At 44.0% G+C, this 11,469-nt stretch overlaps 1 protein-coding gene across 6 annotated transcripts in view; it reads right to left on the bottom strand.

Moving 5' to 3' along the window:
* Positions 1-11,469, bottom strand: part of LOC148325142 (solute carrier family 53 member 1-like) — a 280,462-nt gene that overhangs the window by 245,356 nt on the left and 23,637 nt on the right. For 4 of the 6 annotated variants that reach the window (XM_088311143.1, XM_088311144.1, XM_088311146.1 and 1 more), the window contains 2 exons: positions 9,671-9,772; positions 6,907-7,130 (listed from right to left, as the gene is read on the bottom strand). In XM_088311143.1, the coding sequence (XP_088167269.1) occupies positions 6,907-7,130; positions 9,671-9,772 (326 nt within the window). The remainder of the gene's footprint in view (positions 1-6,906; positions 7,131-9,670; positions 9,773-11,469) is intronic. The other 2 variants (XM_088311148.1, XM_088311147.1) reach the window with 1 other exon arrangement.

Below are 11,469 nucleotides of genomic sequence, written 5' to 3'. Positions count from 1 at the left end.
TCATGTGAGCGCGGTGGCGGTGTACGTATCCCCCTCTGCTAACAATGAGACAGCCTTGACGTGCTGACTGCAGCTGTGAGCAGGCTACAAACACAGCACCCAAATGCCCTCTCTGGTGACTTCACTCATGCTTCTCCTTCCGCCTCTCTGCCTTCATTCACACAATATGTCACCTGCCACACCAGAGACAATATAGGACCTTTTCTATGCCAACACCAAGGAGGCGTACACATCACTGTCCCCCCCCCCCGCTGGGCAAAGCTGATCACAATTTGGTGGCTCACCTGCCTGTGTACTAACGTCTGGTCCGCAGGCAGCCAGCTGTGACAAGGACTGTTTCAACACAACTGTGAGGGAAGTATTCAGCGAAGCCCACGGGGAGGACATTAATGGTCTAACGGACACAATTACAGACTATATTCATTTCTGCATGGAGAACACCATACCCACCAGGACAGTAAGATGTTTCTCCAACAACAAACCCTGGATCACACCGGACAATAAAGCTCTCCTGAAGGAGAAAAAGAGGGCTTTTGTGTCAGGCGACAAGTCAGAGCTGAAGAGAGCGCAACGTCAGCTGAGAAGGAGGATCAGAGAGGGGAAAAAGTCCTACAGGATGCGGATAGCGGAAGAGCTACAGCGTAATAATGCCAGGGATGTCTGGAGGGGCCTTCTCAGGCCACGGACAACCAGGTAAGACCCAGAAGGGGGTGGGGGGGGGCTTCAGTGGGCAAATGAGTTGAACCTATTTTTCAATAGGTTTGATCAGATGCCTGCACCCGCTCAGTCTCCCCTGCTGCAGCCCCCACCAACCCCTCCTGCCTCTGCGAACGAGACCCTCTCTCCCCCTCTCTTCTCTCCCCTCTCTCTCTCCACAGGCTTCAGTTCCCAGCCACAACAGACAACCACCACTTCCTCCTGCTCAGCCTTGTTCCTCACAAAATCTCAGGTGAAGAACCAGCTGAGGAAGATGAAGGCGAGGAAGGCAGCGGGTCCAGATAGGATTAGGTCCCAGCTCCTCAAATCCTGCACAGACCAGCTGTGTGGAATCGTCCAGCACATGTTCAAGCTGAGCCTGAAGCTGGGCAGAGTCCCCCAGCTATGGAAAACGTCCTGCCTGGTTTCCGGTTCCAAAGAAACCCCATCCGAAGGAGCTTATTAACTTCTGACCAGTGGCGCTGACGTCTCATCTGATGAAGACCCTGGAGAGACTGGTCCTCGCCCATCTGCGCCCCCTGGTGAGCTCGTCGATGGACCCACTGCACCAGTGAATATCCAGGGAACAGATGTTGACAGGGTCTCAACTTACAAGTACCTGGGTGTTCATCTGGACGGTGGCTACGTAAGCAATGAAGCAGACGCTCTCAGACCGGAACACGGAAACGGATGACGTCACCACGACGAAGACGTTCAATGTCAAACATATACTAAATATTAATCATCTCATTAATATTTGCACCACAGAGTACCGATATTCGAGATCCTCTCAATAATAGTTCTCAAAATTATATTTCTTATCAATTTAGCTTTGCTAAGGGACATTTTATTGACATAATCTAACATCAATATACAAAGAACATGTACATTCGTACAAAATGTAAAAAATAAATGGTGGCGAGGGGGCACGAATTGAATTGAATAGGGGGGCGTAATGGAAAATAATTGAGAAGCATTGGGTTAAACTATCATGTAGGACGCTTGAGCGCAAATGGCGTGCGACTAAATTTGAGGTCTTCCGTCGGGCATGGTGCGATAGTTTACTAATATACAAAGAAGCACTCGATTTAGCCCAAAAAAAATTCTCTCTCTAGATTAATGGTCCTGAATAAAAACAAACCTAAATATTTATTTGATAGTGGTAAAGCTAACACAACAGGATCTGATCTCTGATAGCTCTTTCTATTCCGATCATGACTTCATGCAATTCCTCACGCAGCAGATTGAGCGCATTCGGGATGAGGTTAAGGACACTGTTCCTCAAACCCCCTTGTATTGCGCAATTACTGATGTTTATAGGGGCATTAGCGCTGACAAATGTTATTTCATTTTAAAAAAGTATCTCTTGAAAAGGTAACAAAACTGGGTAGTGCGACAAAGCGGACAATGTAATATACACTACAATATACAATAATATGCACTATTTATATAGCGCATTTCACAACAGCTGGAGCTGTAACAAAGCCCTTTCCATATGGTGTAATATAAATTAGCGGGAAATCACAACATATATTAAAACATAGAAACACATCTACAACTTGTGGGCTCGATCCGCTTCCTGGCAAACCTATTAAAGGTCTGTTTACGACATTTGGACTTTGTCTTAAAACTAATTAATTTATCGCTCACCACAATTACAATACAATTTTCTTTTGATAGCGCATTCCAAAACAGATGGAGCGGTAACAAAGCGCTTTTCATATGGTGTAATATAAATTAGCAGGTAATAAGAACACAGAATAAAACACACAAACACATTTACAATAGATACCAGAAGAACAGCAGAACAGTGACAGTCTCACGATGAGTCGAAAGCTAAAGAATAAAAATGTGTCTTCAAACAGGTTTTAAAAATGGACAGAGAGGGGGCTTGCCTAAAATTTAATGGAAGCTCATTCCATCGGGAAAGACCCGCAACAAAAAAGGCACGATCCCCCCCTGAGGCTCCGATTAGTCCTCGGCACCTCCAGCAGCATTTGGTCCACAGACCTGAGGCAGGTGCGTAGGGGTGGAGGAGCTCAGAGAGGTACGCAGGTGATTTAAAGCTGTGAAGAAAAACAGAAACATCTTGATGCGAACTCTAACGTGCACTGGGAGCCAGTGAAGAGAGGCTAAGATTGAGGTGATGTGATCTGTCTTCCAAGGGTCATTTAAAAGGCGAGCGGCAGCATTTTGGACCAGTTGGAGGCGCTTGAACGAGGACTGGCTGACTCCAAACTAAAGTGCGTTGCAGTAATCTAGCCTAGATGTAACGAAGACATGGATTACTGTTTATAAGTGCTGTTGGAAAAGAAAGCGCATCACTTTAGCCAGCTGCCCAAGATGAAAGAAGCTGGATCAAACAACAGCCCTGATCTCCTGATCTCATTTATAACCACTGTCCAGTTTAAAACCCAAGTTTTAGACTGTTGGCTTTAGATAAGATGTCAGGGGGCCGAAGTCAACAGTATTGAGAGTAGAAGGGCCACTGGGACCGAACACCATAACCTCGATCTTGTTTTCATTGAAATTCAGGAAGTTAACTGACATCCAGATTTTGATTTTCTCTAGGCATGACAAAATGGTCTCAAGGAGAAAGTGTCTTTTTTGCTCAGCTGGACATAAATCTGACTGTCATCTGCATAGCAATGGAAGGAAATTCCATGTTTTCGTAGGATGGAACCAAGGGGCAGCAAGGAAACAAAAACAGCAAGGGCCCTAATACTGAATCTTATGGGACACCGTACAATAAAGGGGCAGAGCAGGACTCAGTGTAACCTAGGCAAACACAGAAGGTCCTGCCAGTCAAATAGGATCTAAAACATTCTAGACTGCTTCCATTAATGCCCACCTGGTGCTGTCATCGAGCCAGAAGAATATTGTGGTCCACCATGTCAAACGCTGCAGTTAGATCTAACAAGACAAGGCATACATAGTCTCCAGCGTCGTTTGCCAGAAGAATATCATTTCACAGTAATAACAGGGCTGACTCTGTGCTATGCATTTTTTTTAAACCTGACTGGAAAACCTCCATGACGTTGTGTTCATCCAAAAAGGATCGCAACCGCATGTGCACCACGTTTTCCAATATTTTAGAAATAAAAGGCAATTTGGAAATGGGTGTAAAATTTGACAGCACACCTGGATCAAGGCCAGGTTTCTTAAGCAGGGGTTCCACCACAGCATGTTTAGAATCAGAATCAGAATGCCCTTTATTGTCATTGTACTCAGTGTGCAACGACATTAGATAGAGAGCTCTCCCCGCTCCAGTGCAGTACAACAATAATTTAATAAAATATATAAAATAGATCATTTTAAGATTAAATAATTAAATAGAAAATAAATAAGAAATTGGATAAATCAAAACACATTATGTTGCTGTTCCACAAGGTAAGGGTAGGTATGTGCGAGAATTGTTGGGGGACTAAACCAAAAGAGAGACTGCGGTTGATAATGGCCAAAACCGATTTGCCAATACTTGGGAGAACTTTTTGAAAGAAATGAAGAGGGACGGCGTCATGTGGTGAGCCAGATGGCTTAATAAGGCAAACCACATCCTCCAAAGATGACAAGGAGATCGCGTCGAAGGAATCTAACACTGAGGAACAAGGAACGTGTACGAAGGGGTCAAATGTAGCATTCAAAACCAAAGTCAGAGCTGTCGCAACCTTGTGCATAAGAAAACTGCAAAAATATTTTACACATTTCAGGGGACGAGTCTGTGCAATTTGCTGTCGGGGTTTAAGTGCAGAATCAGATTATGACAATTTGCCTGAATAAGATTGGAGAAGTATTCCCTCTTTGACTTTTGCACCTTGTTTTGATAACTGTGCCAGCAGTCTTTTAGGATTTGATACGAGACCTGTAGCCTGTCTTTTTTTCACCTGCATTCGGCTGTGCGGCATTCTTGTTTAGCTGCACGGGTTATTTCATTAAACCATGGCTCCAGTCTTAATTTTGGCCCCATAATTTTTGGTGGAGCCACAGAATCCATAATGTTACTACATGAAGAGTGGACCCAAGAGGTGAGTTATTCTGTGTTTGATGTGGGAACACAGAGCTGATCAAAGGCTTCAGAGAACCGACTAGCAGTGAGAGGAGTTAAAAATCTGGCAGTTACATTCACTGGAAGGAGGTTGAACAGCAGCAGAGGAAAACACTCCATCAAAGAGCATTGTCATGTGATCAGAAATAACTTTGTCCAACACTTTCAAATTTGAGATTGACAAACCAAAAGTAAGGACAAGGTCTAACGCAGGGGTGCTCACACTTTCAGCATGCCAGTTTCATATAATATATATATATAGCTCGCATGCTAAAAAAGTGTGAGCACCCCTGCATTAGACCTTGTCCTAACTTTTGGTTTGTCAATCTCAAATTTTAAAGTGTTGGACAAAGTTATTTCTGATATATATATATATATATATATATATGAGGCAAACGCACTTCGAAAATGTCATCGTGAAAAACAACTCCTCCCATTCCGTATTAAGTGATACATTTTTGTCTTCTTACTTGGTCCAGCATCCCCACTCATGTTTATACCCCCCTTTAGTTCAAGAGAATAAAACGAGGGCTTAAAATTGGAGGTAACCAACTCGCTAGCTTTGTTAGTTGTGCTGCACTTAGCACCGTTGTTTGCGCATGCGTGGTGACCTATGTGTCACAAAAAAAACAAATCAGGTGTCATCTGACTGGGTGCCCTGTATTAATCACATGACGGATTATGATAGGCTGACGTCTATTTTTTAATGTCATGCGATCTACCCATACTACCTTTGCGATCGACTGGTCGATCGCGATCGACGTAATGAGCACCCCTGGTCTAACATATGTCCCTGTTTATGAGTGGGGCCAGGCACGCATTAAACCAAATTGAGTCTATGAGCCTCGAAAAGTCCTTTGCCAGTCCATTTTCAGGAGAAATACATGCATATTAAAATCCCCCATCCGCAGAATAGGATCATATTTTAGCATGATTTCTGCAAGATGATTTGAAAAGTCATTCAGAAATTCCTTGTTGTATTTCGGAGGTCTATAGATGACAGCGCAGAGCACAGGAGCAGCCCAGCCTACTCCAAAGAGCGTGATCTCGAGGCTGGTGATCGATGAGGCCAATATACATCGTTTACATTCAAACTGGTTTCCATCAGGCAGAGGAAATCCAACTCAATGTGAAGAAATAGCTCCCTGAGAATACATGTTTAGTTGTATGTATGGGCGTTTAACAATACTATCCTTGAGGGAGTTGCAGGTGCGCGGAGCTCCTCTGATCGGCGAGCACTGGGAAGCTCTCACAGAAGTTGTTGATCGACGCCGCGTCAGAGGACACGCGGATGGCAGCGCAGCCGAAGCTCCTCTGGACAGCCGATGATTGGTACCAAGCAGAGCTCTCGAGGGGGTATGAATCGTGCTTTAGCTCCCTTATTAGCTTCGGCACCCGGCCACCACGTTTGCCGTGGCGCCACTTCCGCCGTGGATGGAGCGCATAAACGCGGAAGATGAGGATGTCGTCGGGCAACGTCTTAGCCCAACTATGCTGAAACGCAGCAGAATATTCGCACCATAGCTCCAGCAGAGCCTGGCAATCATACACCAGCCGCGGGTCCGTGAGCAACGCACAAATTGCCAGAGATAGAAAGAAAATCCGATAGCTTAAGAGGGTCGCTGAGAACACCAGCGCACTGTAAGTCATCTTGATCTTGACCACGGTCACAATACCATCAGCTTTTAGGACAGCTGTTATTCGACCCCTATTTAAGCAACCAAACCTCGATCCAGAGAGTTCAGTAATTATTAGTCGGTTTAAAATATCCAGTTTATTGCAAAAATTGCAAAAGGAAAAAAAAAAGCAGAAAAAAATGCCTGAAGTATTTTTGAACTTATGTATTTATTTTAATAGATGTACCTGAATTGCTCAAGGTTTCATTACACCCTGAGCTGCCTTCATCATGGTTTGACTGGAACATGGTGAGGATAAACAAGAATAAAATGAGACAGTCAAAGTTGAAAAGTGTCTCAGAAAAGACTTGACTCAGACTGCTCAACTTCAAGAAGTCTACACTAAGTATTTTGTGGCCCTGATATTTTGATACTATTTGTTTTATCCTAGTTCATAAAAAATATTTTTATGATGTAGCCATGTAACATCAGAATAAAGATGACCGAGTCTGAAACAAATTATTTTGTTGTGTTGTTTTGTTTTTACACCTGATAGTTCTGCAACAGGATCAGACTGAGGTAGAACTCAGAGAAGGCCAACTGAAGGTCTTTTAGATTCCTGTGTTTGCATCTCTCTTGCTGTGATAGGGTAAACACTGTTTTTCTCCTTCGCAGACCCCGCCCATTCGTTGCAATCTCCCGCTGGGCATCCAAGGAAGACTGCAATTCATTTTGCAGTGTGGCAAATCTCCGCTGGGCCTCAGCCAGCTTTTCTGGAAGACAAAGGAAAAAAAACAGCAGTATATCATTTTATAGAATAAAATGCCCTATGGAACAGTTATAAGGAAAACTTGTTAGACCTGCATTAGAAGTATTCTATGTCCATATATATGTATGTACAGTGAACCCTCGCTACTTCGCGGTTCATCTTTCGCAGGTTCAGTGCTTCGCGGGTCTGAAAAATATTCGGGGGCATTGTAGTTTCGCCGAGTGGCACGACGGGGCGCTGGAGCGGTTAGACGGCCGGCGTGCGCCGAAGAAGAGCGTGGGCGAAGAGGAGAGTAGACGAAGAAGAGCACGTTCCCTCGGGCACGATTTGGGGCAACGTTTCGCGCGGTTCGGACCGTACCAGAGCTCCGGCCGGCGTGCGTGGCAGTTAAGCCGAAGAGGAACAACTTCCGCCCGGGCACGAGCGCGGCGACATTTCGCTTCGCTCGGTACCGTGCGAGAGCTCCGGAGGAGGCCGGCCGGCGTGCGTGGCAGTTAAGCCGAAGAGGAACAACTTCCGCCCGGGCACGAGCGCGGCGACATTTCGCTTCGTTCGGGACCGTGCAAGAGCTCCGGAGGAGGCCGGCCGGCGTGCGTGGCAGTTAAGCCGAAGAGGAACAACTTCCGCCCGGGCACGAGCGCGGCGACATTTTGCTTCGTTCGGGACCGTGCGAGAGCTCCGGAGGAGACCGGCCGGCGTGCGTGGTAGTTAAGCCGAAGAGGAACACCTTCCACCCGGGCATGAGCAGAGCGCGAGGCTGTCAGTTATGAATGAATAAATGAATAAATAAATAAATGAAGAATGCCACCTTTCATTTCACAGGGCACACCGGACGGCGTACTAGCAGGTAAAAGTCGAAGTAATTAAATAAATACAAAAAGAAGTAATTGAATAAATACAAAAATAATGGCTGGGGAATAAAAAAATAATAAGTTTTAATAATAATTTGTTTTTTTTTTGTTATAACATGAATTTCACTCTCTCTCTCTACCCGTATATATAAATATATATATATATATATATATATATATATTTTTATTTTTTTATTTTTTTTTAAGCATTTTTGAAGGTGTGCCGCTACTTCGCACTTTTTTTTTTAAGCATTTTTGAAGGTGCGCCGCTACTTCGCGGATTTTCAGTTTTCGCGGGTGGTCTCGGTCCCCATTAACCGCGATAACCGAGGGTTCACTGTATTTACTTATCTAAGTTTTTTATATATGTTTATATACGTGCTGTCAAGCGATTAAAATATTTAATCATGCTAACCAGTCGGCCACAGCCCCCTTTATTCATTGTAAAAATTAAAAAAAAATCCCTCCCATTTTTTGGGTATATTATGTATATAATTAAATATTTTATTGAATTGTAATATCTTTAATATATGAGAATTAATTTTTTTGTTTTTATGCAAATCCTTTTTTTTTTTATTGAAAAAATAAAGCATTGGATTCGAATCACACAAAGTCACACGATACAGCATCTCAAGAGCCTTTCTAAGGGATCAAATTGGAGTAATATAAGACATATACAATGCCAACAATGGGCAAATGAAATGGATCAAAATAATGGGCTGTCACACCGAGGTATGTGTGGTTACTGAGAGAAGTCCAGTAATCACCGGTGAGCGCGACTGCTTCCGCCTTCTCCGCTTCCTGCAAGTCTTGAATAAGGGTTGCAATGGTGCAGTCGCGGCTGTTTCCGCCTTCTCCGCTTTATGCAAGTCTTGAATGAGGGTTGCAATGTTGCATCTCGAGGACAATTCGTAAGTGTAGTCGTTGGACGCAATGCGAATTATTTCAGCCAGACCTTCGTCCTCCACGATGCTAACGCGCAGTCGCCACCCACTTAGCTATGGCTTCGGCGAGTCTCTTTTTAGTTGATCCATCCATCGGTTTCTGTCGCAAATTATCCATGGATGCCTGGGTTTGACAAGGGGCTGGAGAATTGGCATCAGCGGTGTGCTTAGCCATCAAATGGTGTTTTAAACTGGACGTGCTGCGATGGTAGTTAAGTACACGATGGCAATACACACAAATGACTTTGCTCTTATCAATTACACCATTAGGTAACTTTTTTAAAATATTACTTGCCGTACAGAATTGAATTTGCGTAATTTTTACCACTCCCATGATGCTTTTAGTTCTATAAAGTAGCGAAAACTCCGCACAGCAAGCCCAAGCAGGCGTCATCAATTTCGCGTGCGTGATGTTTTTTTCTGGTCTTGCAAGCGTCAGCGCTACATCATAGGACTAAATTGTTTATTAGGCCAAGATGAGTCTTAATTGCTCGTTAAAAAAATTGACGGCGTTAAAAGGGGGTTGGATTAATCACAATAATAACGCGATTTTCTGACACCACTAGTTTATATATATTATATATACAAGTCTTATATAACCCTCTGGTTGTGGTTGTTACTCCTCCTTCATACACACACGCACGCACACCCCCACACACACACAAACACGCATGCACGCACACGCACACACACACACCCCCACACACACACAAACACACCCCTGCGCAATCTTCATGAAAATTAATTACCTGAATAAAATGTGTTGATTTTTGCCAGCTCTTTTTCACATGTCTGGAAGAACTTCTCTTCAAACTTTGCGTAATACCTTTTAACGGTGTCCTCATCTGTCACTACAGAAAGAGAAATGTAACATTTGTCAATACTCAAGAAAAGAAGGCACACCTAGCATTAATAAAAGTCAGGTCCAAAAGTATACTTTGAGTTTGAGCCACCATTGTTGTGATCACCCCAGATATTGGCAGTCAAATATGGGATTACGGTAAACTGAATTCATGAATCCATTCTGTGACCAAGCTCATACTCTAATATCAAAACCATTTTCTCCATAGAAATGAAGTGAAATGCTATCAACCTGTTCCAGCTCCTCCAAAAAGTACAGATGTGTTTGGTGCATGTTTTAAGAAAGGAAATCAGCATGGTAAAACCACAATAAAGCAATCAAATTGACAATGGGCAACAAATAAGATGTTTTTCTGAACCGCAACTAGTATAAATTGGTCACAATTATAGAGTTGTGTGTGTGTAATCTACATTTTCCATCTCTACCAGCTGCAACACAAATAAGCAGAAAACTATCAGGCTTCTTCAGAGCGTGCTGGTGATCTAACCATTTGAATCAGGTGGGTTGCAGCCGGTAGAGATGGAAATCATGCAGGAAAGCGACCCTCCAGGACTGGAGCTTGAGACCCCTGATTTAAGGGGCATGTCCGAGTCAGTAGCGTTATTAATTTATACATTATATGTCGAATATTTCATTTTTGTGAAGTTTTTATTTTTCTTTGACATGTTTTTCCAAATTCAGTTCCTTTGAATTTGGATTTAGACTACCGTATTTTAACGGCCATACGACGCGCTGCCTCAAAGGGCGCAACACCAGTTGAGGGTGCTATTTCCGTCTTTAATGCAGATACTAGGCGCGCCGCATTACAAGGCGCTAGCTCGGCTGCTTGCGCTAGCACGTCCGCGCTAGCTCGGCTGCTCGCGCTAGCACGTTCGCGCTAGCTCGGCTGCTCGCGCTAGCATGTTCGCGCTAGCTCGGCTGCTCGCGCTAGCATGTTCGCGCTAGCTCGGCTGCTCGCACATTCGCGCTAGCTCGGCTGCTCGCGCTTGCACGTTCGCGCTAGCTCGGCTGCTCGCGCTAGCTCGGCTGCTCGCGCTAGCTCGGCTGATGCCAGTTCACCAGGACTCAATCCCATAAAGAATCGCTGCCAGAGGCATCACCCCATTTCATTGACAGATGTCATGAAACTAATAGGAATCACTGTCAATAATAATGACTCTAACCAATAAAAGGTGTCTTGGCATTAGCCTACTAGACAAGGTCAGGGGAGGGACTTCACTGGTCACCACACTCCTTAGAGTCACGGTTTCAAATCAAAACCAAAAAAAACTCACCATACAAACAAACAATGAAACAAAGAAATAAGATTAACACAAAACATGTATCTCACATGCCATCAATATACCCAAAAGAAATAAAAATAACACAAAAAGATTATAGCAATGGCTTCTTGGGAGCCACTCAGCCTTAGCCAATTACAGAAATGGCTTCTTGGGCGCCACTCAGACTCAGCCAATCATATGGCTGTTTAGAGAGATGTGCATGGCTGTTTAGAGAGATGTGCATGGCTGTTTAGAGAGATGTGCTGTTGTGCTTTGGGCTTTTTGTCTGTTGTCTAAACCTGGGACGTTTCTTGCTTGCAATAACATAAATGATAAGACAGACTACAACATTGTGGACAGCTGCCCTTTTGTCCAGCTTTCTCCTACACCATCACCCAAACACCATAGTCACATAATGTATAAG

Source organism: Idiotropiscis lumnitzeri, chromosome 12, assembly GCF_059441095.1.
Source record: "Idiotropiscis lumnitzeri isolate Australia: NSW breed Sydney's pygmy pipehorse chromosome 12, RoL_Ilum_1.0, whole genome shotgun sequence".
NCBI lineage: Eukaryota > Metazoa > Chordata > Actinopteri > Syngnathiformes > Syngnathidae > Idiotropiscis > Idiotropiscis lumnitzeri.
The sequence above is the reverse complement of the archived record's forward strand: the minus strand, read 5'-3'. Positions and strand labels throughout refer to the sequence as shown.